At 44.7% G+C, this 26,807-nt stretch overlaps 1 protein-coding gene across 9 annotated transcripts; it reads right to left on the reverse strand.

The window, feature by feature from the left end:
- Positions 1–494: 494 nt before the first annotated feature.
- On the reverse strand, positions 495–26,516 carry LOC127598085 (ELKS/Rab6-interacting/CAST family member 1-like). 9 transcript variants are annotated; one of them, XM_052061618.1, is made up of 22 exons: positions 26,181–26,515; positions 22,986–23,764; positions 22,584–22,772; positions 17,005–17,296; positions 16,471–16,598; positions 15,750–15,824; positions 15,508–15,663; positions 15,115–15,282; positions 13,665–13,832; positions 13,330–13,467; positions 12,918–13,058; positions 12,660–12,800; positions 12,346–12,539; positions 11,451–11,462; positions 10,109–10,244; positions 9,895–10,026; positions 9,644–9,700; positions 6,733–6,893; positions 6,311–6,458; positions 5,802–5,897; positions 4,429–4,614; positions 495–4,230 (listed from the first exon to the last, which is right to left on the reverse strand). In XM_052061618.1, the coding sequence occupies exons 2-22, from the start codon at positions 23,532–23,534 to the stop codon at positions 4,093–4,095; spliced, it is 3,405 nt and encodes a 1,134-aa protein (XP_051917578.1). In that variant the 5' UTR covers positions 23,535–23,764; positions 26,181–26,515; the 3' UTR covers positions 495–4,092. The 9 variants fall into 9 exon arrangements, 7 of the variants coding, with proteins under 7 accessions (XP_051917578.1, XP_051917580.1, XP_051917581.1 ...); XM_052061620.1 differs by lacking the exon at positions 11,451–11,462 and having other exon boundaries at positions 10,115–10,240; positions 12,330–12,539; positions 26,181–26,516; XM_052061621.1 differs by lacking the exon at positions 11,451–11,462.
- Between the last annotated feature and the right edge of the window lie 291 nt (positions 26,517–26,807).

The following is a 26,807-nucleotide window of genomic DNA, read 5'->3' on the forward strand; positions in this document are numbered from 1 at the left end:
TTTTGGTTGTATGTATGAATTTTTTTCCACTTCACTCGTGTGAACCCACTTGGTGGTAATCCTGCACCCAGAAAGAAAAAAAACAATTTATCTTTGCTTGAAGCCTGAAATGTAGCAAAAAGTTCAAGGGGGCCACATTCTTTCACAAGAAACTGTATAGGTGTTGTACATGTATATTCAGTTCGTCTCTATGTATGTATAAATAGGTACTGTGTATACAGTATTTTAATTTACCTGTATATTATGTGTACACAGTAATCCCCACAATGAGTGAAAACACGTTATTGAAATGCATTAAATTGCTTTGTAGCATTTACAGTACTTTTTTTCAAGGTCTTTGTGTGGGTGTGCATATAGATACAGTATACTGTAGATAGATATACAGGATAGAGATCCATCTCTATAGAGTTAGTCATAGATATATGGAGAAAGATATCTATCTATAGCTATATAGATAGGCATCTATAGAGAGAGATTCAACAAAAGCAAAGAAATAAGGCTTATAATTTATTTATTTACATACATACAAAATCCAAACACCTCACAAACATGGTCGGGTTTTTGTTTTGTTTTTTTGCAACACATCCAAGGCTGAACATGTTTCTTTTACAAATGCCAAAACAAAGGAATTCTGAATAATACAAAATTGAAAAATAAAGTCACTTGAATTCCTCAACAGACTTAAGAGATGAGACGAGACATTAAGGCAAATGCAAGGATACGCACACACGCTGAACGGAAAGTAAACACGTACTCACATTTGGTCGTTGTGGCGGCCAAATGTTCCCTAGGCTGGAGTTGTACTTTCTCCCCAAGCCTCCCATAGAGTACAGTACCGAGGGACCGGCAAAGTCCAACAGTGAAAATGTTTTTTCCCCAGAAGAAAATCTTGACCAAGCTACAAATTACTGTGATCATGAGTATTATAATATCAGCATGTCTTTACTTGGAGTGGGATTGGTTACAGCAAAAGTAAAACTAATGTAAAGGAATTGCATAACCTAAGTTTAATTTCTATTCCTGTGCTTACATTTCATGACTGCGTCTTTTCTATAAAGGACTACAGCTGTTGAATAATTTTAGGATCACGTATTCAACTGATCATCATCAATTGAATAATTGTCTAAAAATTGATTTCGCTTGATCAAACACGGTAATGTGCAGGTATTGCGGTATTTTTGTTTACTTGGGGAGTGCTGACATCAAGTAATATCTGAGACTTTAGAGTGTATGCAGCTTTAAAAGGTGGGTACTAGCCTGGTGAGTGAGTGGATGTCAGTGAATGAGAGTGAAGTTCGCGAGTCTCTGTTTGCGTGACTCGGTAAGTTTTTGCTATCAGCAGCACGTGTATGAAATGCCAAAGCAGATATTTTGTCTTTTTTTGTTGTTAAATGTAATCAAATTATTGAAGTTATTCAATTAATTGTTGCAGCCCTACAAAAATAGCCAAAGGTACACAATGGTTTGGTTTGAAGTCCAAACTGTAGAACCTTTGGAGACACTGGGACTTTGGAGGTGCCATTGTAACTGAAAATAGCTTAACATTGTAATGTCAGGCTTATATTATATTATATTGGGCCTTAAACTGGACAGTGATTTCAAACTCGATCGGCAAATTGGTGCCGTTGTTAAATCCAGCTTCTTTCACCTTAGACAGCTGGCCAAAATAAAACCTTTCCTCTCACATGAACACTTTGAGACAGTAATTCATGCCTTTGTCACATCCCGGCTGGATTACTGCAATGCCCTGTACTTTGGAGTCAGCCAGTCCTCCATTAAGCGCCTTCAGCTGGTCCAGAATGCCGCTGCTCGCCTCTTGACTGGTACTCGTAAGAGGGAGCATATAACTCCTACTCTGGCATCCCTTCATTGGCTCCGCATTCATTTTAGAGTTATTTTCAAGATCCGCCTCTTTGTTTTCAAATCTCTGAATAATCTCGCGCCACCTTACCTCTCTGAGCTCATCCGCCCCTACACACCTGCCGGCGCCTCAGGTCTGTGGACCAGTCTTTGTTAGAAGTACCAAGAACTAAACTGAGGCTCAGAGGGGATCGAGCCTTTTCTGTTGCAGGTGCCTCTCTCTGGAATGACCTCCCACTGAACATTCGGCAAGCCTCCTCGCTGCCCATCTTCAAAACCCTCATCAAAACTCACTTGTATTCTTTGGCATTCGACTCAGCATGACTTAGTTTTGTTCTTGGTTTTACTGTTTGGTGCTTTCTACAGCCTTTGTTACCGATTTGTCTTACTGTTTATTGTGCATGTTAAATCACTCCATGTACAGCACTTTGTATGCAGCGATGGCTGTTTGAAAGTGCTCTATAAATACTGTTGACTTGACTTGACTTATATGGAACTCACTGACAATCAACACGAAATGTTCAAAACAACACCAAACAGCACTCTCTCCCCATCACGCAATCACATGATTTGGATACATGTTCTTTTCCTTAGTGACGCACAACTTTCTGTCCGGAGCCGCTCATTCCTCGGGATTCTGTGCAAACATTCAATGTACAGCCATACAGTTAACATTTTACATATCTATGCACTTATATTCATATATTTCTATAGATGATTCTGCAGACTTTAGTTAGCAGAACTCACACGCACATTTTGTCTCTGTGACAAAAGTAAACCGCACTGTTTTATATTTTTTGTTCTTTTTAAAACCTCCAAAAATAATGCACGACATGGCCCACTTATCTCAATTCAGTCACAGCACATGTTAAATATCACTTTATTTACAAACTGATGTTAAAAAGTCAAATTGAAAGAGCCCTGAAGAGAACACTGAACGAAATTAGGGAGCCATTGCTTACTTTTTGTTGCATTTGGCCAATTGAACATTTTGGGCCTTCTAACATCCATTAGGAACTTGCGATCGACGCCAAACAGACCACGGTGACAAATTCTTACATCATGCCTTGATAGCACCAATAGTACAGCGGGGGGGGGGGGGGGGGGGGGGGACATCCCTGGGCGTGGTCCACAACTGCCCCACTTCCCAACTTCCCATACATGCTCCAAGGCCACTAAAACGTTCTCAAAAGAAACTTTGCATACCTCATAACAAATGTGCAAAACCATAGACAGATTAACAGAGTAAAAATACTTTATTTGCCCCTCCCTCAGTCTCTCTACTCCTGAGTCGAATTCCAAATTTGGTACTCAATTGACTCGACTATAAAATCAAATTTTCCCAATGAAATGAATTCAAAAGTCAATATCCGTTCCAGAAAAAAAAGTAATACAATGTGAATTTTGTTTTCCTAAATGAAAATGTAAATTGAGGTTTCCTGTCCAAAATTGTACATCCTTTCTCACCAAGTCATTTGGCAAAAAAGTAGACAATGGGGTTTAGAATTGTCCCCCAAATTAGCAACACCGAGTAGCTGCTGACTTCCTTATATGCCCGAACACTGACCTTGGCCATCATGGTAACGGAAACCATACTTGGCGTTTTCAACTAGGACGTGACACTGTGCTGTCTTTGACAGTTATGTATTTTGATGAAAGAACATAACGGAGCTTTTATTAGGAAACTTTTAAATTGGGGGTGGGAGCGAAAATGAATTATAGTCTCCTTTAAAAGAACTTCAGAGGAGGACCCCTCTTTATGGCCCTGAGCTTGACAAGTCCCAAAAGATCTAATCCTGAAAATCCACGGCTTTGAAGATTGTATGAATGTGAGTGTTAATGCTTGTTTGCCTCTAAGTGCTCTGCCATTGGCTGGCGACCAATGAGGGTGTACCCTTCTCTCCACCCAAAAGCAGCGAAGAGAGGCTCCAGTTACATGCCACCCAAATGAGCTCAAGTGCAATGGAAAATTCATGTGTTTGACTGTAAAAGTTCGACTGTATCCTCCAAATGTGCAATAATGTTGTGTCATGTTAAATATTGTGCTCTTTGACTTGTGTCTGACAGTTCAATTACGAATAAAATGCCTTCAAAATGGGACAGGAAAGCACTTTCAAGTTAGTTTTGGGAAGAAACCTCCGGTTAGTAACCCCGTGGGGAGAGCTTTGTAAATGTTGGAGGTGAAATTGACGGGGGCGGTTGTGAGGACCAAACCTGGGCCGCTCCCATGGGTCAGCACGACTCCTCCAGAGCATTGACAACCTGCTCCAAGATGTCAGGGCAGCAGTCGGCGATTTGCTGCAGGACACAGTTGGCGTACTCCTGCAGCTCACTGCTCTCCTTTTCGCACAGCTCCAGCTCCTTCTCCAACTGGACACCGGAAGGCAGCGGGTCAGCAACAGTGATTCGGTTTAATGCATGTACTGTTTTAGAATGTTTTTTGTTTGTTTGTTTTAGTGTCTCTTTCAATGTCAATTTCAAGTCACACATACCACTTCCCGTATGGCTGTTTAAACTGACAGAGCACATCAAACTTCAGACACCGAAATTGGCATGCTCGTCCTCTACCTGTTCCACCGGCATCTTCAGGAGCTCCTCCTCCCAGTTATCCGGTTCGCTGCGGTGGTAGTGGGCGGGCGGCGTGTGCTGGCTGAGGATGCTCGGGTCGCGGTCGTAACAGAGGTCGGTCAAATGGGCGATGTAGAGCTTGAGCTTGCTGCGGTTCTGGCACAGGGCTACAACAGGGGTAATCATCTGTGGGAGAAGAGTTGTCCGACTTTATGGTTCGGTTTAGGTGGGCAACATGAAGACAACGTAAGCACCAGGAGGCGGGTATTCCATCAGACTGACGTAAAGTCCAAGGTCTATCTGTCACTGTTTCCATAAGAATTTCAGGCCAACCCGCATGGGGCTCAGTCTGTTTTGCGTCAACGACAACCAATCGGCGTTGAGATTTCCACATCACATGCAGGCGCTGCACAAGCCGACATGCAGCCAAAGCACACACACAGTGGTGAATGGTGAAATAAAAACTATATGGGATATGTCATTGAGGTCTGTGGGACTCAAAAGGTCTAAAACATAGTTTTATTTATTTCTGTATTTCGCTGCCTCTAAAGTGTGTTGCACCTACGTGTGTCGTATTACCAGTAAATCCGTTCTCAAAGCTGTTTGGGGACGACTCAGAAGGACTGGGCCTGCCTGAAATACTGACAGCTGCTCACCGCCGGACTCACTGGAGTGACAATAATATTTCTACCTCCTCCCAACTTGCTAATCTGGCGATATGAGGTGACAAAAAGATGTGGACATACAGGCAGTGTACCACATTTACTTATGTAAACACTGTTTCACATCTTTTTTTTTTTTGCTGCATGTCTCTCGACGTCGTACTTTGTGCGTGTATGTCACGTCGCAGAAAAAAAAAATCACAATTTACACCCTGCAGTGTGAACATAGCCTTAGAGTACTGTACTTTCTTTATTTCGGACACTCAAGCGGTGCATGCAGACACAATTTTTTTAAAAAGCACTTGAGACCAACACCGATGACGACCACCAACACTGAGGTCAGGAAAATGATGCAACAGTAAAACAACAAAGACAAACGCAAGATGAAGAATCGGTAAAAAGATAGAATGGCGCAGTGACAAAATGTAAGACAGGTTAATTATTTTAGACAAGCTCACCCTCTGGAACAAAATGGCAGAGAGAGAGAGAAAGTGAGGGGGGTGGGCACAATGTTGGCTATGCCCAAATACCCTCCTCATCATCCTGATAGGCCATAACGTAGGCCAGGCGCAGCGTTAGAGAGAATATTAGGTTAGTGTGTGTACAAAGCTGAACATCAGCACACATGATTATCGTGTTTAAATCTGATAGAGCAGTTAGTGCAAGGATGAATACAGAAACTCGGTTGTTATTTGAGCACGAGTACACTACCTGGTCTGGGGAGGGCTTGTGGTTTGTCTGGTCGGGGGCTGTCTTCAGGTGCTCGTCCTCATAGTTGTCAGCCATCAACTTCATGCGGTTCTGAGTCTGACCATTAACCACAGAAAAAAATGTACAGTATACAGACAGTTAGGAACCTATTTTATTTGTTAATATTTCCATTACTTTCCATCTGAATTACCGTACTTCAGTAAAGGAGTGTCCTAATCATATTTTTTGCACCTGAGTAGGAGTCATGTCATTTTGAGTATCTGCCAATATTATAAGAAATATGGTCCATCGAAAATTGTCACAAAAACGAAACATATTGATATTAATTAATGCTCGCATATGAGAGTTTTTATAAAATGCCCAAACGTTTGGAGTTTCAAGGGAAACAGAACAGTTCTAAACCACCCATCCCCCCCAAAAAAATACAATAAAATAACTTGGAGCGTTCCCTTTTTCTTTAATTACCGAAAAACGACCAACCTGTTGTACTGTGTATTTGCACCACCCACCTGCTGCTTGAGCTGTTGCACCAGTCGATCTTTCTCTCGTTTCAACAAAGACACTTCGTCCTGGGTCTTTTTCTTCTTGGAGGACGACAACTCCAGCAGGGCAATATTTGCATCCTTCTCACTGATGGCCGCCAACAGTGCCTCCTGCCTGACAGGGTGGGAGTGAAAAAAGCGTTTAAAAAAAAAAAAGAAAAAGCCCAGAAATGAGTGCGATCACAGTGAAAACATTTAAGTGAGGGATTCATTCCACCCTCCCACAATTGGTGAAAATTCACTATATAGAGAGTTCCTCGTACATCAGTTGCCAAAAAAGCGGGTTGACACTGTACACGGCACGAAATCCTCTTTCCAGCTGAGGACAACCGGAAATGAATGACATTGTTCAATGAATAATTTGCTCTGTTTCAATAATAAGTACTTACTTCATCTCAAGCACCTCCTCCAGGTGCTTTCTGCGCTCGGCTCGCAGGGTGGTGAGGTGGGCTTCCTTTTCGCAGAGAGACTGCTGGGTGGAGGACAGTTTGGCGCGCATGGATTCTAACTCTTGCTTCACCTTCTCCATGGCCCCTAACAGCTCCTCCATCTTGAAAGACATGCACACATCACTTAAACAAGAGGAAAACAGAAAAAGGACGTTTTGCCCTGATAAAACGCGAGGACAGCTGTAAGTGGAAGGGGTAAGTGAGGTAGCATTCAGTGATGGTGGAAGTTTTATTTACCTGTTATTTGTTGATGCTATATACTCAATGAGCACTTTATTAAGTACAACACAAGGCAATTAAATCTAATTGATGAACTGCATCATATTCTAAACAATTGGTTTCATCAATGAGAGAGGCACTAAAGTGGCATACAATAATCAGAGTTCAAGTGACAAAACGATTTTTTGGGGGCTTTGTGGCACAATTGTGTGGCAATGTAAATGGGGGGAAAAATGAAATCAAATCATCTTTTCCCATTTAAATGGTTGAAAAATGTTGATCTAGTACGGCCTCCACGAAACACCAACAATAATGTTTATAATGTATTGTGACAGCCCCTCCCATGTCCTGCAGGGGCAGTTCCTCAGGCAGGCAGCGGGTGGGGTCGAGATACCACTGAAATTTGGATACCTGTGCATGTGGGCTGTTTCTTGCATTCTATCAGTGCAAACACAGGCATATCAAACAGTGTGTGTCAGTTGAAATGGAAATGGAAATTGTTTACTTACAATGTAAATCCAGCCTAGGCTGTCTATCTAGCTGTTATTTTTTCAAATTGTAGATGTAGTTTGAAGGACTGCATCAGACAAAGAGCTTTTTAAAATAGTTTGAACACTAACCTAGCTATAACTAGGCAAAATATGAGAAAACCCTTCATAACCCAACCTGCAACCATACAAACGCAATGCAGCTCTTTTACTGCATTTTATTAGATTTTGTGTAACCAATGTTGTGGCAGGTGAGTACATGTAGGCACTAAGGGTGTGGAAAATAATCGATATTAATCGATACATCGATGCGCACGTCCGCGATCCGAGTGCATCGGCTCATTCACTGGGTACGACGCGATTGACGGGTGAAATCGCGATTCATCACGATGCATTGATGGGTATCGGTAAAATCCGATTCAATCGCCGTTTTATTCATGTTAAACGTCACATATCTGCCCTTTCCTAGGCGCAATGAATGCACCATCATTGCTTTGCGTTTTGTGTTGAATACGGACGGTAGCCGTGCGTCAGATACAGTCCAGTACACAACGAGCGAAACATTATGGAAGTTAGCGCACGCAGCAGCAAGGAAACTACTATATTTAATGCAGCCGCAACATTCAAATCTTATGTTTGGAAATACTACGGCTTCGAAAAGAAAGACGGAAAGCTTGATAAAACCTCCGTAATTTGCAAGGAATGTCGCACTAAGAAGCCATACAACGGCAGCACCACAAATATGCAGACCCACTTAAACCGATGGCACCAGATCACCGACAAGTTTCCCTCCCGCTTCCCCGCCCAGTTCCTCGTCGGACACCGGAGAAACTCTTGGTAAACCAGGTCAGGATCAGAAAAAAATCGCCTCTTATTTTGGGAGTCCCCTTGCAACTCACTGTGACCGCGCAATGGCTATAACTAAGGCCACTGCTTATTTCATATGCAAAGACCTCCAGCCTTAGCGTGGTGGACAACGAGGGTTTCAGACAGCTCGTGCACGTTTTGGAACCCAGGTATAAAATACCAGACAGGTCTGTGTTCACTTACAAACATATTCCCGATGTGTACAACAAAGTGAGAAGTGAGATTACTGTGTCGCTGAACAGTGCGCAAAGAGTTGCACTTACAGTGGATGGGTGGACATCTTGCGCTATAGATTCATATACATATATATATTATTATTATATTTCATATAAGACACTCAGTGAGAGTCTGTTTGTGTTTACACTATAGCAACAGCTGTGAGTCTCAGGTGCCAAATTGTTTACATTTTCTTTGCACAAAACCCAATTGTGAAAGGGCTTATTAAATAAGTTGTTTTACAAGTTCTACTCTTTATAAGGAATAAAGTGGTATCCTTTTTGTAATACCATACTGAATTCCATCTTTTTAAAAGGTTTTTTTCTTTGCTTATTTGCATCATGTTTAATTGCACAATATCGCAACAAATTGCATTGTATCGTATCGGATCGCATTGATTTGAACTTAATGTGTATCGAATCGTATCGCATCGTATCGCCAGAAAATTCCATGTATCGTTTAAGTATCGCATCGCTGGCAGTGGATCGTGATGTGTATCGAATCGTCCTCAGTGCTGAGATTCACATCCCTACTAGGCACTCATGACACAACCATAAATATTTTGGGGTTTTTTCTTTGAAACTCCATGGTGACTCATAAGCACTGGTGTTTTTATAAGCGAACAACAGGAAACAAGAAACATGACGGTTCGGCAGCAACAAGTCCAACACAATGCAATACAGGTATAGTGTTCCTCAAGCATGCCAAAAAAAGAATTGCATATGTACGCCACAAGATGGCGGCAGAGGACTACTTAGCTCCTGACTTTATGTTCCTTGGCACCAAGATGGCACGAAAAGCAATATTTGTGTATTAGAGAGGGCTTTGTCCTAAGCACTAACACAATGAGAAGGTGAATTTTTCAGCAAATAAAGGAGCAGGTTTCCCAAAAAAATAATTAGCAATTAGTGAAATGTGAACATGTCGGAGAGACACTGTAGAGCAAATAACGTCTGAGTTACTTTCAGGCTGCATGTGTGCAGAAGATGTTGCTGTTCATGGTACTTTGTCACCACTGAGTGAGATTCTTTCACACTCACACACACATACAGGGCTCATACCTTAGACCGCGTTAAGTGGGCGAGGTTGGACTCATGCATTGCATTGACTGAGTACTTCTGACAGGCGGTGAGTAGCGGAAAGAGGAAGAAGGAGAGAGGAAAAAAATGACAAAAGAACTGAAAGAAGAGGAGGGGCAGCCAGCCAAGAAGAAGGATGCCAATTTAAAAAAAGGATGATGACCACGATGCTGGTTTTCTTCCAGCCAACAGTGAAACATGATGACAGATCTTTGCGCTAGCCACGCCCGTACCCGTTTCTCCTGCAGGGACCTGGCAGCCTCCTCCTGGGCCAGCACCATCTCTCGCTCCGCGGTGATCTGAACACTCTCTCTCAAGGCCTCCTCCAGCTCCTCGATGCGCTCCGACTTCTGACGCAAAGAGTCCTATTGACCCGGAAGAGGCAATCAAAACAAATTCATGTGAATCCTTTGCGCTGAGTGTCACACACATACATACACGGCTCACCTTCACCTGCAGCGAGCTCTCAGACATGTTATCCTCACGCTTCTTGGCCTCCTCCATCAGTCGGGCATTTTTGCTTTTCTCCACCTGCTCCTTGTGCTTCAGAGATGCCACCTTCATTGTCTGGTCTTTCATCTGCCTGTGGGAGGCAACAGACAGACATGGAAGGAATCAACTGGGTTATACTTTGAGAACACCAACTAAAGCAGGGTACAGATTTGAGCATTCTCCATCATTTAAGAATATAGGTTGGCAAAGGCCCAATTGTTGACTGTTTCCCAATCACTGTGGGACAACATATTAGTGTGCTGTGATAAATCATCAAGTATGCCTTAAGAAGTTATGCAAATTCAGCTACATAGTCCAAATATTTGTACTTAGGACTAATAATGTATCGTTGTTTTGATCCATCCATAATTTCTGGGTCACTTGAGGCATGCTCATTTGATTTTAGAAAATAAATTCCCCCACTTAATCCAGATTTGCTGCTTGCAAATTCTTGACTTGCCCAAAGAAATTTGAGATACGAATGCTTTATTGTGGCAGTGAACTCAACTCAGCACACTCAAACAATTTGTCAACAGTGATCTTGTCTTTTCAAAAGAGGCTTTCATGAGTTAATACTTCTCACATCTTACATTTATTGGCAAGCTACACATAAAACAAAGAGAATTACACATGGTGCATTCAAAAGAACCATATAACTGAAGTCTGTTAATAAAATGTCACATATCATGAGATAGATCGCCTAACAAATAGACTATGCAGTGGTGTTACAGTGCTTTTTGGTGAGGAGGCTAACGGATTAATGACATATCCATTTATTTCAATAAGGAAAGACGATTTGCAAAAGGAGTGTTTGGACTTACGAGTATGGTCACGGAACAAATTAAAGTCATATCTTAAGAAACCATTGTACATATTTTTTATAATGCACATGCATAATGCTTTGTGTTTGGAGATAGATGAGAGGAAAGTCTGGGCTTCTCTGCGTCAACTGCTGCCCCTGCGACCTAACTTCAAATAAGCTATTGGATGGATGGATGGATGGATCAGGCTATTTCCGAGTTAAATCTAAATTAAAATTTGGTTCAATTAATATCTCGGAGTCTCACATATCTTTGTATTTTTTGCCTATGCATTTACATGCCGACAACAAGCTAGCATGCACACTTTTAACCAAACGCTTCAGTGCTGCATGCTTGAGTCCACTGATGCACATAAATTACAAATAATTACACACAAAAAAAACCAAACATGCTTCTGCGAGTTAAAAAACAAACAAAATATTAATTGTTGTGAATGATGAAAATAGTGAAGCAAGCATGTAAGTACATATACTAACCTGGAGGCCAAACTTTCAGGGTGAAGGATTTCCATTGAAAAAGCAAGACAGAATTAAAAGAGGGTGCATATGCCAATTAGGAGAAGTGAAGTGTAAGAGGGGAGACTTCATGTGCTCTGATAATAACTACAATATCTCAAGCAAAATGATTTAATTGGTGCGACTGAAGTCCAAGCTAAAAAGAGAGATGCTATTGAGAAGTAACATAAGTGCTGCATAATTTTTTTTAAGTGTCTAAAAAGATGGTTCTTCTCAAATTTGATTGCCACAGTCATGTTAAGTTATTACTTGACACCATAACAACATTGTGGTAGGATTAGAGTTGAATTTATTTTTAGTCCTCTTCGATGCTGCTGTTGTATTTGTTTTTACCTTTTGCTCGTTTTGAATATATTAAGAGCATAGTATATGTATGTGCTATGCCCATTTAATTTCCTTCATTGAATGAAGGTCTTCCTCACTGGTTTGGGAGCTTGTTCTTCGGGGGTCAAGAGATAAGCTCTCGGCAGACAAAAGCTTACAAAAACAGTTTTGGTGCACTCAAACCACACTTTTGTACCTATCCAAATTTCCTCTTACATGCTTGTAAATGTAGCACAAATCTAATGACATAGTATAGCCCTCTGCCTGCACCCTGCAGAATGTCTTGCAGTTAAAGATGCTCCCCCCCCCCAGATTTTTTTTAATCGAATATTAGGACTCTTTTTTTCTGACATTTATCACCTGTATATCGTGATGTATATTGAAATTGAATTATGGCCCAACACTATCTTCAACTTTTATTAGATTGTGCAGGTGTGCCCAATTTCTTTGGGGGGAATGGGGGTATCTAAACGTATGTAGTCCCCCAGTAATGTTCTGGAAGAGAGTTTCTGAGACACAACTAAAGACGTACCCCTCCAGCTCGGTGATCTTCTTGTCTTTGTCATTTTTCTCATTTTCCATTTCCCGGAGGATCTCTAGCAGGCGGTCTACCTCGGCTTGTGCTTTCCCAGAATCCTCTTTGTGGCGGGCAACTTCCTGTTCCAGGCTCTTAATGCGCTCTGCCAGCTCAGTGTTGGCCTGAGCCTCCAGAGCTTCATTCTGAGCCTGGAAATGAGCGAGTAGAGGGAAGAGCAGGATGTTATGGGTTTTTGCTGCGGCCTGCTATGGTATCATTATATGAAACAATATCCTCACAAGAGCAATAACAGTGTTTTTGAATCTTACTCTCTTAAGGTGGTTATCCAGTTTGAGACACTCCTCTCTCTTCTGCTCAAGGGCGATCTCCAGACTTTTAAGTTTGGAGTCCTTTTTCAGGCCAGAGGAGGCCAGCGATGACGCATGCTCCTTCAGGTCCAAAATAGACGTCTGAGTACACAAACCAAAGCAGAAACTAAGCATTTCCACCTTATTAAACACAGAAAGCACAACTCATAATGAAAGAAACATCAAGTTGAAATGTATAAGAAATTGGATGGTTATTACCTCTCTGTCTGACAGGTCTCCTTGCAGTAAGCTCAGCCTCTCCTTCAATTCTTTAAGTTCTTTCTTGGTGCACTCCAGCTCCTCCGTCTTCTCTCGGTCATCTCTGTCTCGCTGCTCCTTAAGTCGTTCTATGATTCGTTCCTATCACATACAGTAAATAAAAGCAACACATCCAGACATCCATGTATAAAAATAGATTGCATTCATCTTCCAATATAAATGTGGGGTCCAGTTTTGCAGAATGCATTATAAACTCATCTTATGGGGGACCACTGGAGGAAATGATTCAACTTCTAACTTGCCCTTTATGTATTAATAGATGATACACAGCACATCCATACAGCAGGGGGCTGCTTATGGACTCATTTGCAGAGTGCACAGGTGTGTAGTAAGACATTCCTTCATCAGTTACCTTTTCAGCAAGAGACTCCTCCAGAGTGGTGAGGGCGGTATCTGTGTTGGATGTGTCAGCCTGCAAAGACTTAACCCTCTCCTTTAGGTTGCTCATTTGCTTTTCCTTGTCCCTCAGCTGCTCCTGCAGGTTCTCAATCTTCAAAGGGAACATATACAGTCAGCAAAGGCATCAAAATGTAGCACAGGACTGTCCAAAACAACGTGTTGTGTGTGTGTGTGTGTATATCCTTTAATTTTTCTGTATGCAGCCATTGGAGGAAAAAGCTTGGGCACGCCAGTGTTGAATCTGCACCTTTTTAGATGTTAGTATTATAGACATTAAGATGAAATCACCTTCTTCTGAAGAACGTTGACTTTGCGCTCCTTCACTTCAAGCATGTCCTTTAGGTCATGGATCTCTCCGCTGAGCGTGCCTTTCTCTTCGGACACTTCTTGGATCTGCTTGCTCTTCTTATTCAGAGTGGCCTCCTTCTCTTCCAAGCGCAGGCGCAAGGCATCCACCTGACCAGTAAAAAATAGACCACTCACTACAAGCAGTAATTTCAGTGCTCACATGAAGATGTTAAAAAAGAAATAACTGACCCTATGGTCTTGCTGTGTTTTCAACAAGTTAATATATTTTAAGCCAATCGACGGCATGCTTGCATACTGAATAACCTAATTCCTGCAAATCCAAGGCGCCCCTGTAGTCAGGGGTAAAAAGGAGGTGGAGTCAGCAAACCAGGGATGAACTGCAGAACTGCTTTGAAACTACAGACTGGAATGCGCTCTGTGATCCACATGGGTACAACATTGACAACCGCATGGACTGTATCACTGAATACATCAATTTCTGTGAGGATATCGTCACTTCTGCGATAGCCTGGCAACCAGTTCAGGGCGTCCCCCCACCTAATGGCCAAGGACAGCTGGGATGGGCTCCAGCACGCCCCGCGACCCTTGTGAGGAGGATAAGCGGTTCAGAAAATGGATGGATGGATGGACATCGTCACTCCAACCAGGACAATTCACTGCTTCCCCAACAACAAATCTTGGATCACCTGCGACTTGAAGGTCCTCCATAATCAATAGAAAAGGGACTTCAGATCTGGGCATTAGAGGGCGTTAAAGATGATCCATCAAGGGTAAACTCAAGGGGAGCCTGTCTGCGGCCAGGTGTTTTTATAGTTGGAAAATGGAACTCAAACTCAACCAGAATGACAAAATAGGTGTGGCGTGGTATGAGAAAAATCACAAGTATGAACTCTGAAAGACAGCGGTAGGGAGGCACCCTAGGGAGTGCAAAACAGGAGAATTGCTTTTTCAATAGATTCAGCTCTGGACTGCCTGCCGTCCCTATGCCCCTCCTGTGGATGATGCTGTCACCTATCTGATGTATTGTTTTCACTCACATCTGCATGATAGTGATGGCACAGTGAGGGTCATGTTTTTTGTATTTCGGCACTGCTTTCAATACTATCCAAACTGTTCTGCTTGGTGAAAGCTGCTTTGGATGGGTGTCTCATCACGCTGCATCTCCTGAATCATTGAATACTTATTAACTCATTCAGTACCAGCCAATTCTGGACCAAGTCTGAAAAGACATTTAAAAACGTCTTTGGGAGTGAATGAGTTAAACAAAGGCCGGGGCCGGATTCAAACCCTCAACTTCTGTACTGTGAGACGGACATGCTAACCAGTCGCTTTGTTTATTTGTTTCAATCTAATTTCCCCTGACAATATGACTCCAGGATCTTATTTATTCATTCATCAAAGCCATGGTTAGAAGGTATTTGTGCTGTACCTCCGTCTGTAAAATGGCAGCCCTTTGTTCCTTGGCAGTAAGCGACTCCTTGAGAACTTCAATGTGCTGTTTGCTGTCTGAAAACTGGTTGGTGAGCGTCTCCAACTTCGTCTGCAGGCCGAGCAGCTCAGTGTCCTTCCTAGAGAGGTCCTGCTTCACCTGGTCCATCTGGGCAAAGAAAGAGTGAAGATAAAACTCAACAACAGCTCCCTATGAGGGTTGTAAACATGTGGAAACGTTCCCGTTCCAATGGGAAATTCACAAAAGACTTATAATTCCTGTCAATACCTAGGGAATGTTTCCAACTTCGAAAATTCCCAGAATTGTCTGACTCTCCTCATTTCAAACTGTTAATATAATTCCCTTCACTAAGAACCTCAGATTTTGTCTGACCTTGCTCTTCATGAACTTGGTGTGGCTGCGGTAAACCTCCATTTGCTTCATCTCCTCCTGACGCTCCTCACAGCTCAGAAGTCCATTAGACTTCATCAAGAGCAGCTCCTCCTCCATGTCCCTGAGGCTTCGTTCCATTGAGTTGATCTTTGCATCCTGGGGGTGATGAAGGTGTTCTCACGCAAGTTGCATGACAGGACGCACGGAATTCAGTTAAAGTACGATTCATGCCAAGTCTTCACCTTCATGTCAATCACTGTTTGTAGAGCCTTCGTTTTGGTGGATTCCGGTGTTCCTTCATATCTACGATGCAGCTCCTGGAGACAATACTTTCTTAATAATTCTGTGTTATTGCAAACCACAATATCCACATAAATTATGCCCTTCAATATTTAATAATATAAAGGTATGGAGGTCCTGATCACATTTTGAGCACTGGAGTCTGACTCACTTCATTTTCACTATCTAACGATACCGAGTTCCAATGGAACACCTCAACGCTTTAAAGGGGGGACCCCCTAAACATTGTCTCGATTGTCTTATTTTTCTTTTTTTAACTATCCCACTTTTTGTAGGGCTACTGTCTGATGCAACTGCGGTTCAAAGCAAGTGAACAAATAAAATATTTTTATAATGTATCAGTATATGTATAACGATGCAAACATGAAAATGCAACAATTAAAAAATATGGAACACTGGTATCAATTAAATGCCTCAACTCAACTCAAATTGAGTAAATAAATGTCTACAGGATAAAAATATGGTATGCATTATATGTACTGTCATGGGGAATACCTGGCACCTTTATTAGTGGAGAAAAAAGGTATGTTTATATCCTGAGATCGGTCATTAAATGTACTGTACTTCAAAGGCTAGAAAAGATTATACACAATTTGATCGTATAGCAGTAATGTCCTGAGTAATAAATGTGAAAGTGCAGTACAGTGTTGAACTTGGCATTACTTCTCTTAACGCAGTTATTTCTCTGTCTCGCTGATCCAATAAACTTTCCAGGTGATGGCGGTGCATCTCTGCATCGGCCAGTCTCCTGGTGCGCTCCTGGTCCTCCTCTGAAGCCTTAGCAGATGGACCTGAACACAGTTCAATGTTGTGGTTATGTAAGAACAAGCTAGTGGGCTAGGAGCGGCTAATATGTGAGGAGTGATTTTGAATCATTTAAGCGGATGATGTTTAAAATTAATTGTCTAAGTGTAAAACGTACATGCACCGACATAAGGTGAAAATATTTTCAGGATTCAGAGCTGAATGCCATAAATCCAGATTGTCAAATGTGACTCACACGTTTTGTTGTTTTGACAAAAGCAACATCGTTTCGCACCATGAAAGCTGCAAGATGAAAAAGGAGACAAGTGCTTTCCCATCCCCAGGTGTCCTTAAATATCTTCAATACGTAGGAGGACAAGTGTCAGAAATCAACTTCTGTCCCAGTAAACAATCCTTATCTAACGTGGTGCGGAAAAAAAAATGCTCACCCACCTCTGCTTTGCAACATCTCGAGGAGTTTCTTGATGGATTCATCTCGGGCCCCCAGAGTTTGCTTCTGCGTGTCAATTCTCAGCTCCATCTCCTCCAAGGTTTTCCGAAGGAGAAAAAGCTCCTTGGCCTGCCTGTCGTGCTCACAATGCAGTCGCCTAAAGTTCTCCTCAGTCAGTTCTGACGCCAGGGTCAGATCCCGACCTTGGATTGCAGGGTCTTGCTGGAGCAGCTGGTTAAGGTCCCGCTGGATCCTTAGCTCATCCTGGAGCGCCTGCACAGTCATCTGGAGGTGCTGAGGGAGGGGGGAGAAAATTCATCTGATGCAATGGTAGCTCCCAACTTACAGTTCGGCGTCACAGTAGTCACAGTACTACAACAGGCTAACAAAGCTAAAAAAAGAACAGAATTCTACAAAGAAATCATGCTTATGGTATTCCTATTCCACTTGATTTGGAAAGCTGACCTTGCATTATTGACACGTCACAACTGACCCATCTGCATAGCAAAATCATTACTATCAACACAAATGTGCACTTTACGCTTTAAGGGGGATCACATTTAAATCAAATGGTCACACTGGTATTCTTCACAACGTTCAAGATGTAAAGACTCTTTACAGTCCATCCAAAGAAACCCCAGTGCGTCCAGTGCATACTTGGGAGTGATTCATATATGTATAAAAAGCGTTGCTGTGTTGGTAATGTATTACGTTGAATAAATGAAAACAGAGGGTAGAACCATCAGAACGTTTTAGTTCCTTTTTGCGGCCAAATGCATTTGACAAAATGAGAGGCCAAACAATAGAAACAGGTGTCTTCTTAGACGGAGTAACCGTGAGCCGGTAGTGTTTTTTCACAAAATAAATACAGTACAGACAAAAGCATTTTGAGGAATGGAGCTTTTTTTTTTACCCCTCCGTGAGCCGTCAACTTACCGTGGTGGAGGGCTTCGTGTGTCCCAATGATCCTAGGAGCTAAGTTGTCTGGGGCTTTATGCCCCTGGCAGGGTCACCCATGCCAAACAGGTTGTAGGTGAGGGACCAGACGAAGCACGGCTCAAAGACCCCTTATGACGAGTAAAATTAATGGATCTCAGTTTCCCTTGCCCGGACGTGGGTCACCGGGGCCCCCCTCTGGAGCCAGGCCTGGAGGTGGGGCTCGTTGGCGAGCGCCTGGTGGCCGGGCCTACACCCATGGGCCCGGCCGGGCTTAGCCCAAAGAGGCAACGCGGGTCCCCTTCTCATGGGCTCACCACCGATGGGAGGGGCCAAAGGGGTCGGGTGCAATGTGAGCTGGGCAGCAGCCAAAGGCGGGGATCCTGGCGGTCTGATCCTCGGCTGCAGAAGCTAGCTCTAGGCACGTGGAATGTCACCTCTCTGGCTGGGAAGGAGCCCGAGCTGGTGTGCGAGGTAGAGACGTTCCGACTGGATATAGTCGGACTTGCCTCCACACATACAATAGCCTGGGTTCTGGTACCAGTTCTCTCGAGAGGGGTTGGACTCTCTTCCACTCTGGAGTTGCTCACGGTGAGAGGCGCAGAGCAGGTGTGGGCATACTCATTGCCCCCCGGCTCAGTGCCTGTACATTGGGGTTCACACCGGTAGACGAGAGGGTTGCCTCCCTCCGCCTTCGGGTGGGGGGATGGGTCCTGACCGTTGTTTGTGCATATGCACCAAACAGCAGCTCAGCGTACCCACCCTTTTTGGAGTCCTTTGAAGGTGTGCTGGAGAGTACTCCTGCTGGGGACTCCCTTGTTCTGCTGGGGGACTTCAATGCTCACGTGGGCAATGACAGTGAGACCTGGAAGGGCGTGATTGGGAGGAACGGCCCCCCGATCTGAAATCGAGTGGTTTGGCTTGTTCAAACATAAGGGTGTCCATATGTGCACTTGGCACCAGGACACCCTCGGCCGCAGTTCGATGATTGACTTTGTGGTTGTATCATCGGATTTGCGGCCGCATGTTTTGGACACTCGGGTGAAGAGAGGGTCAACTGATCACCACCTGGTGGTGAGTAGGCTCAGATGGTGGGGGAAGATGCCGTTCCATCCTGGCCGACCCAAACGTATCGTGAGGGTTTGTTGGGAGCGTCTGGCAGAATCCCATGTCAGAAGGAGTTTCAACTCCCACCTCCGGCAGAGCTTTTCCCATGTCCCGGGGGAGGCGGGGGACATTGAGTCCGAATGGACCATGTTCCGTGCCTCTATTGTTGAGGCGGCCAATCTGAGTTGTGGCCGTAGGTGGTTGGTGCCTGTCATGGCGGCGACCCCCGTACTCGCTGGTGGACACCAGCAGTAAGGGATGCCGTCAAGCTGAAGAAGGAGTCCTATCGGGCCTTTATGGCCTGTGGGACCCCAGAGGCAGCTGACGGGTATCGACTGGCTAAGCGGAACGCAGCTTCGGTGGTCGCTGAGGCAAAAACCCGGGCGTGGGAAGAGTTCGGTGAGGCCATGGAAGTCGACTTACGGACGGCTTCGAGGAAATTCTGGTCCACCATCCGACGTCTCAGGAGGGGGAAGCAGTGCACCATTAACACTGTGTACAGTGGGGATGGGGCACTGCTGACTTCGACTCGGGACGTTGTGAACCGGTGGGCAGAGTACTTCAAAGACCTCCTCAACTCCACCAACACGCCTTCCTCAGAGGAGCAGAGTCTGAGGATCCTGAGGTGGGCTCCCCTATCTCTGTGGTTGAAGTCACCGATGTGGTTAAAAAGCTCCTCGGTGGCAAGGCCACAGGGGCGGATGAGATCCGCCCGGAGTTCCTCAAGGCTCTGGATGCTGTGGGCCTGTCCTGGTTGACACGCCTCTGCAGCATCACGTGGTCATCGGGGAGAGTGCCTCTGGATTGGCAGACCGGGGTGGTGGTCCCTCTTTTTAAAAAGGGGGACCAGAGGCTGTGATCCAACTACAGAGGGATCACACTCCTCAGCCTCCCTGGTAAGGTCTATTCAAGGGTGCTGGAGAAGAGGGTCCGTTGGGGAGTCGAGCCTCAGATTGAGGAGGAGCAGTGTGGTTTTCGTCCTGGCCGTGGAACTGTGGACCAGCTCTACACCCTTAGCAGGGTCCTCGAGGGGACGTGGGAACTTGCCCAACCAGTCTACATGTGTTTTGTGGACTTGGAGAAGGCATTTGACCGTGTCCCTCGGGGGGTTCTGTGGAGGGTGCTTCAGGAGTATGGGGTACCGAGCCCCCTGATACGGGCTGTTCGGTCCCTATACTGCCGATGTCAGAGTTTGGTTCGCATTGCCGGCAATAAGTCTGAATCGTTTCCAGTGAGGGTTGGACTCCGCCAAGGCTGCCCCTTGTCGCCGATTCTGTTCATCACCTTTATGGACACAATTTCTAGGCGCAGCCGAAGCGTTGAGAGGGTCCGTTTTGGGGGCCTCCATATTGCATCTCTACTTTTTGCAGATGATGTGGTACTGTGGCTCAACATTCTTGCTGCTGGAGGCTGTAAATTTCCCCAGTGTGGGACGAATAAATGATATCTTATCTTGTCTTATCTTATCTTATCTTCAAGCAGGACTCTCCAACTCTCACTGGAGCGTTTCGCAGCAGAGTGTGAAGAGGTTGGGATGAGGATCAGCACCTCCAAATCTGAAACCATGGTCCTCAGTCGGCAAAGGGTGGAGTGCCCTCTCCGGGTCGGGGAGAAGATCTTGACCCAAGTGGAGGAGTTTAAGTATCTTGGGGTCTTGTTCACGAGTGAGGGCAGGAGGGAGCGAGAGATCGACAGGCGGATCGGTGCAGCGTCTGCTGTGATGCGGACGTTGCGTCGGTCTGTCGTGGTAAAGAAGGAGCTGAGCGAAAGGACGAACCTCTCAATTTACCGGTCGATCTACGTCCCAACCCTCATCTATGGTCATGAGCTATGGGTCGTGACCGAAAGAACGAGATCCCGGATATAAGCGGCCGAAATTAGTTTTTTCCGCAGGGTGTCCGGGCTCTCCCTTAGAGATAAGGTGAGAAGCTCGGTCATCCGGGAGGGGCTCGGAGTAGAGCCGCTTCTGCTTCACATCGAGAGGAGCCAGATGAGGTGGTTCGGGCATCTAATTAGGATGCCTCGTGGACGCCTTCCTGGTGAGGTGTTCCGGGCATGTCCCACTGGCAGGAGACCCCGAGGACGACCCGGGACACGCTGGAGAGACTATGTCACCCAGATGGCATGGGAACGCCTAGGGATCCGCCAGGAAGAGCTCGAAGAAGTGGCTGGGGAGAGGGAAGTCTGGGCTTCCCTCCTAAAGCTGCTGCCCCCGCGACCTGACCCCAGATAAGCGGTGGAAAATGGATGGATGGAGCTTTTTTGATAGGCTTGATTCAACAGACACACAGAGACGAACAACCATCCGCGCTCACACTCACACCTAGGGACAATTTAGAGTGTTCAATCAGCCTGCCACGCATGTTTTTGGAATGTGGGCGGAAACCAGAGCACCCAGAGAAAACCCACGCAGGCCCGGGGAGAACATGCAAACCCAACACAGGGAGGCCGGAGCTGGAATCGAACCCGATACCTCTGCACTGTGAAGCCGACGTGCTAACCACACATTTGGGTACATGTGCTGGTGCAGCAAAGAAAAAATGTTGGACACATCAGTGCAACCAATACAAATCGTTAAACTCGAGCCCTGCCTAACCAAACCATTAAACAAATGCTTCGGCGGAGGCAATATGAGGAATTGTGGCCCTTTGATCACAACAGTAGTAGGATACTCCAAACAGTAATGTAACTATGTGTTACATTGCACTACATGAGCAAGGCAGGTAGTGAAACCCAATCAGGGCAGCGGAGAGTTGCGCGGTTTGTGGCATTTGACGCGAGGCGGCGTTGCTGTCGTAAAGCAACATCACAAACTGGTCGAAAGCCTGAGTGAGGCTTTTGACAAGGTACAACAAAGAGACAAGTCTACCTTACCTTTCAACCCCCGCTCTCTGTTTCTCGTCTCCTCCCCTCGTTGACAACACTCTCTCACATCCTTGTCTCAGTTAATCATATATGTTAATTAAAAAGAGTGTTAAAACTAAAACAAAGGCGCTGGTTATGCATTACAAATGGGAAAGGGTGTGTGAATGGATTATTTGCTAAGTGCCTCCAGGAGAAGATAAAAAAGATGCTAAAAAAAACCCACACGGATTTAAGATAAAACATAAAAGTAAACAGGCAGCGACAACAGACAGCGGTTGTAATTAGAAAAAAAAATGCCTTGGAGATGCATGTGTGCCAGCGTGGGAGGTCAACATGTGAAAGCAGAAATCTTTAAATTACAAACACCCACTGATTTGCCAGCAGCTGCTATAGCATTGCTGGAATTAGTCCACAGTGATTCTGCGACTCCAGGGGCAAATTAAGAGATCTGCCCTTTCATTAAGGATCACGGCGCAACAGAGAAGGCACCCTTTTTCAATTATGCTTGTCTCACTCAAGAATCGCACTATAAATTCAGAGACATAATTAATCATATTGCACAGTCATAGCGGCCCGATAAGGGAAACCATAACTATAACATAGCTTGAAAATGAGTTCGATACACCCGATCTCAGATATTTACAATTTAGGAAAGCAATTTAGGAAAATTCACCTGAGCTTCGTCTTGAATCACGCGGTATTGTTCCTTCCACACAGAGATCTTTGACACCTCATCTTTGCGGAGCGCTCGCTCCTTTTTCAGCTCTGGACTCCAAAATGTCTTGATGGAATTCATGGATGAGCTCAACTTGCTTTCTTTGACTTCCACTTCCCGCCGCAATAATTCGTTTTCCCGTAGAACCTAAGACACACAGAGATCAACAGTCGGGAAGTGTCAATAATTGCATGTAACTTATTTTTTCACCCCACTGTGCAAATTACTTCATTGCACGATATTGTTTTTGTAACATCATAATGTTGTATTTCAGGAAACCCCTGTAATTGATGAACTGACTCCCAATTTTCCCCTTAGTTAATCAAGGCAATGTCGCCGAGAGATTCAGGAGAGAAATACCTCTTTGAGTTGGGCCTGAAGGTCAAGTATTGTGTTGTCCCTCGCCTGCCTTAAAGAATAGGGTACCGTGGATGCCATGTGGTGGTCCCCAAAAGCCAAACCCTCGCTTGTCATCAGGCCAACAGGCAGTACCGTGCTCGAAGGCACTGAGGTGGAGATGTTGGGTGTGCTCGCCGCCACCACGCCGCCACCGCCGCCACTCCTCGATCCGTAGGTCACCCGCTGCCGTCCCATGGTGGTCACGGCCCCACCTACACTTTTGGGGAGGTGCTCACCCATGGCCACCTCATTGTCGCTCAGGTACATCGGTCCAGAGGTGGCATATGCTGCATTGAGGGACTGGATGTTCTCCATCGAAAGTGTCTTGCCCCCCGCACCTCCGGGACCTCCTCCACTGCCCCCAGTGCTGTTAGTGCGACGGTGGCCCATGCGGGGGGAGCGAGGGAGGCGAGGGGAGCGTCCTGATCCCTGATTACTGACCCCGCCTGCATCCCTGCCTCCACTGTGGTTGGCATCTCCTCTGCCGACCGAGCGGGCGCTACCATACATGTTCTGAACAAAATACTCAAAGGAAGCAGCAAAAGTAGGGTTGGTAGCTTCAGAAGTGTGCTGATGATCACGCTGATTTGTGCTTGTGATTGTGGTTGCTTAGCTGAAGGCAGAAGGCACAATGTTCATATTGGATGAATTCTCTCCACTTTCACTGGTATGCGGCATATGCAGATATTGAGTTTCCAACAGGAGCTTGCAGATCCTCCTTTGCTAAATTTGACGTCGATCTGCAGAGAATGAAGAGTCCTTTGCTGTAAATAAATGTTTTGTATACATTGTGATTGCACCGACACTCGGTCAACACTCACATCATTAGGTACCACTGCACATCCGTCCATTCGTTTCCTGTACCAGTGATTTCCAACCACTGGGAACTCATCCAATTTAACAGGTATTACAATTTTCTCAGCCTGTTCCACCAGCACATAATTTGGTCATGGGCGTGCTGGAGCCCAGCTCAGCTGACACTGGGTGCACTGGTGGCCAGCCAATCACACAGATGAAGAACAACTCATAATCACATTCACCAAAAGACAACTTTAGACATTAACCTTCCATGCATCTTTTGGGAATTTGGGAACAAACCTAAGTAACTGTGCAAAACCCACACAAGCAAGGGGAGAACATAAGCTCCATAAAAGAAGGCCAGAGCCCAGATTTGAACCCACAACCGCTGAACTTTGAGGCAGATGCATTTGTCATCCATCGAGCCCCAAGTCAGTGACTCCATCTATCATAAATAATATGTGAAGGGCGGAGGTCATTTTGTCACTGGTCTTCAGTCTTCACATTGAATGCATTTATGTGCCCCGACCACAGATGCGCGAGAGCAATGAACAATACCAACAGTGAACACCTGCTTTGAGTAGCGCTTGTATGAGGAGATCCACTGGTATTTCCATCCAATATTACAACAAACAATAAAAGGGGCTGTTAGGTCTTGTAGTTTTTTGTTTGGAGTTTTTTTTTGCTCTTACAACATTTAAATTAGAAATCTGCATATATCCATCCATCCATCCATAATCTACCGCTTATCCGGGGCTGGGTCGCGGGGGCAACAGCTTTAGCAGTGAAGCCCAGACTTCCCTCTCCCTAGCTACTTCGTCCAGCTCTTCCCGGGGGATCCCGAGTCGTTCCCAGGCAAGCTGGGTGACATAGTCTCTCCAGCGTGTCCTGGGTCTTCCTCGGGGTCTCCTCCCGGTGGGGCATAACCGGAACACCTCACCGGGGAGGCGCTCAGGAGGCATCCGAATCAGAGGCCCAAGCCACCTCATCTGGCTCCTCTCGATATGGAGGAGAAGCGGCTCGACTCTGAGCCCCTCCCGGATCTGCATATATATATATATATGTTATATATTATATATAACATAATACACATCGAGGTGCGTGGACCAGTGTGGTCCATGCACCCCAATAAATTATCTTAAATGGAATGAATAAAAAGTTGCGCGCAACAGCAATCCACAAGCAAGTCCAAAGTGGTTGGCATAGGTACAATGCAGAAACTACAGAACACTGAAAAAGTAGGTGACTTTGAATCACAATGTCTAATACAGTGCCTACATTGGAGGGAGCATTAAAAGTGATACACTCGCACAAAAGTGAGTAGATGAAATTTTTACACAGAGACCTGGAAAAAAAGTCGCATAGAGAACCATTATAGTTGAAGGCTGAAGCCCAAAATCGAGGAAGATATTTTGCATAGCTTTTGGGGGGAAAAAAAGTTTGTCACATTGTATAGACATGTACCAGTCCCAGTATTTAGGGACATGAAAAAGGATGTACTTTCATTCCAATAGGATATTTAATGTAAACCTCTAATAATGATTTTTTTTAACCAGGCTGACAGAATGTTTGTACAACTTTAATGAGTTTTCACGTGTTTACTCATATAGATAGATAGATAGATAGATAGATAGATAGATAGATAGATAGATAGATAGATAGATAGATAGATAGATAGATAGATAGATAGATAGATAGATAGATATAATCAAGAATAAAAATTGCATTATGCAACAATCTTGTTATTGTCATCATCATGAGCTCCTGCAGGCAATGTTTATGTGCTTTGATTGTAGCTTTTGTTGCCTAAATGTCCACCACCGAGTAACCCTCACAGCCTGCGTGGCCTTGCTAACTGTCTAACGTTTTGTCAACCCACCGGCTAACGGTGACGGCTAAACCTTTTCAACAAGGAATATTTCCTTATTTAAGGAAAAAAACATTAGCTCACCTTATGCTTGTGGGTGTTCAAAATTGGTTTGTATAATAATAATGATGATAATAAACGGTAAGGGCAAAATGTGTTGAGCGACGTTTACGTGTAAACTAGAAAGGGAAGGACGGAAAAGGGGGACTGTCCACAGTGGACGAGGGGGGTGAAAAAAACTCCCTCACGGAACAAATGGATCAAGAGATAAATACTTGTCTGTCGTGTAATTAGACAGCGTTATCTATTCAAAGGCAACACACAATCAAAATGTCAAAAGCGGAACGGGGCTTTTTTTCCACATTCCCAAACGACACCCAGCACGGGTCCGCCGTGGTGGAGACACCCTTGTCGTTCTAATCGAACCATTTTCCTAAGCAGCGGTGTATTATTTTGGACACACTGGTCTTTAATTAAGGGGTTTTACATACCTTTCATTCCCGTCAACATATGTTCAGTGTGACATATGGAGGCTGGTATCTTCCATCTACGTGGTCAAGCCAGCAGAAGCTCTCTTCTTTTTTTCACCTCGCTACTAACACAATAGCCAGTGGTGAAAACCTCTGCGATAAACTACCTTTTTGTCGTCTGTTCGCATCTATAATATGCTGGGTGACGCTAAACAATTACACAATAGGCATTCAATGGCAACATTATTGGATTTTAGATTCTATAGTAGCTCGACAGCTGCCTATCAGATTTTGCCATCTTTTTTGCCAGCAGCTCACTCGAGCCAGCAAGGGCGCTTCAGTGACGTCAGCAAACCTCCCATGCGCGTTCCCGACACTCTATCCTCGCCATGCTGGTGTTTCAACTGCGTGGTCACGAGAGGGAGCCAGCCACATTCGGTTCACGCCCACAGTTTTTATTTATTTTATTTTTGCATTCGGCACAGTGGAGTAGATGACGTAGGGTTAGTGGGTCTTGTAAACCACTGGGCCGTCTTATGGTCATTTTTTAATGTAATGTTGCAGGTAGGTGCGCGTTGCAAGATAACACGGAATATAACGTTTGCATCTTATTGGGGAGGGGGCATGAGCGTTGTCACGTCACGTGCC

The sequence above is a fragment of the Hippocampus zosterae genome, chromosome 3, assembly GCF_025434085.1.
Source record: "Hippocampus zosterae strain Florida chromosome 3, ASM2543408v3, whole genome shotgun sequence".
NCBI lineage: Eukaryota > Metazoa > Chordata > Actinopteri > Syngnathiformes > Syngnathidae > Hippocampus > Hippocampus zosterae.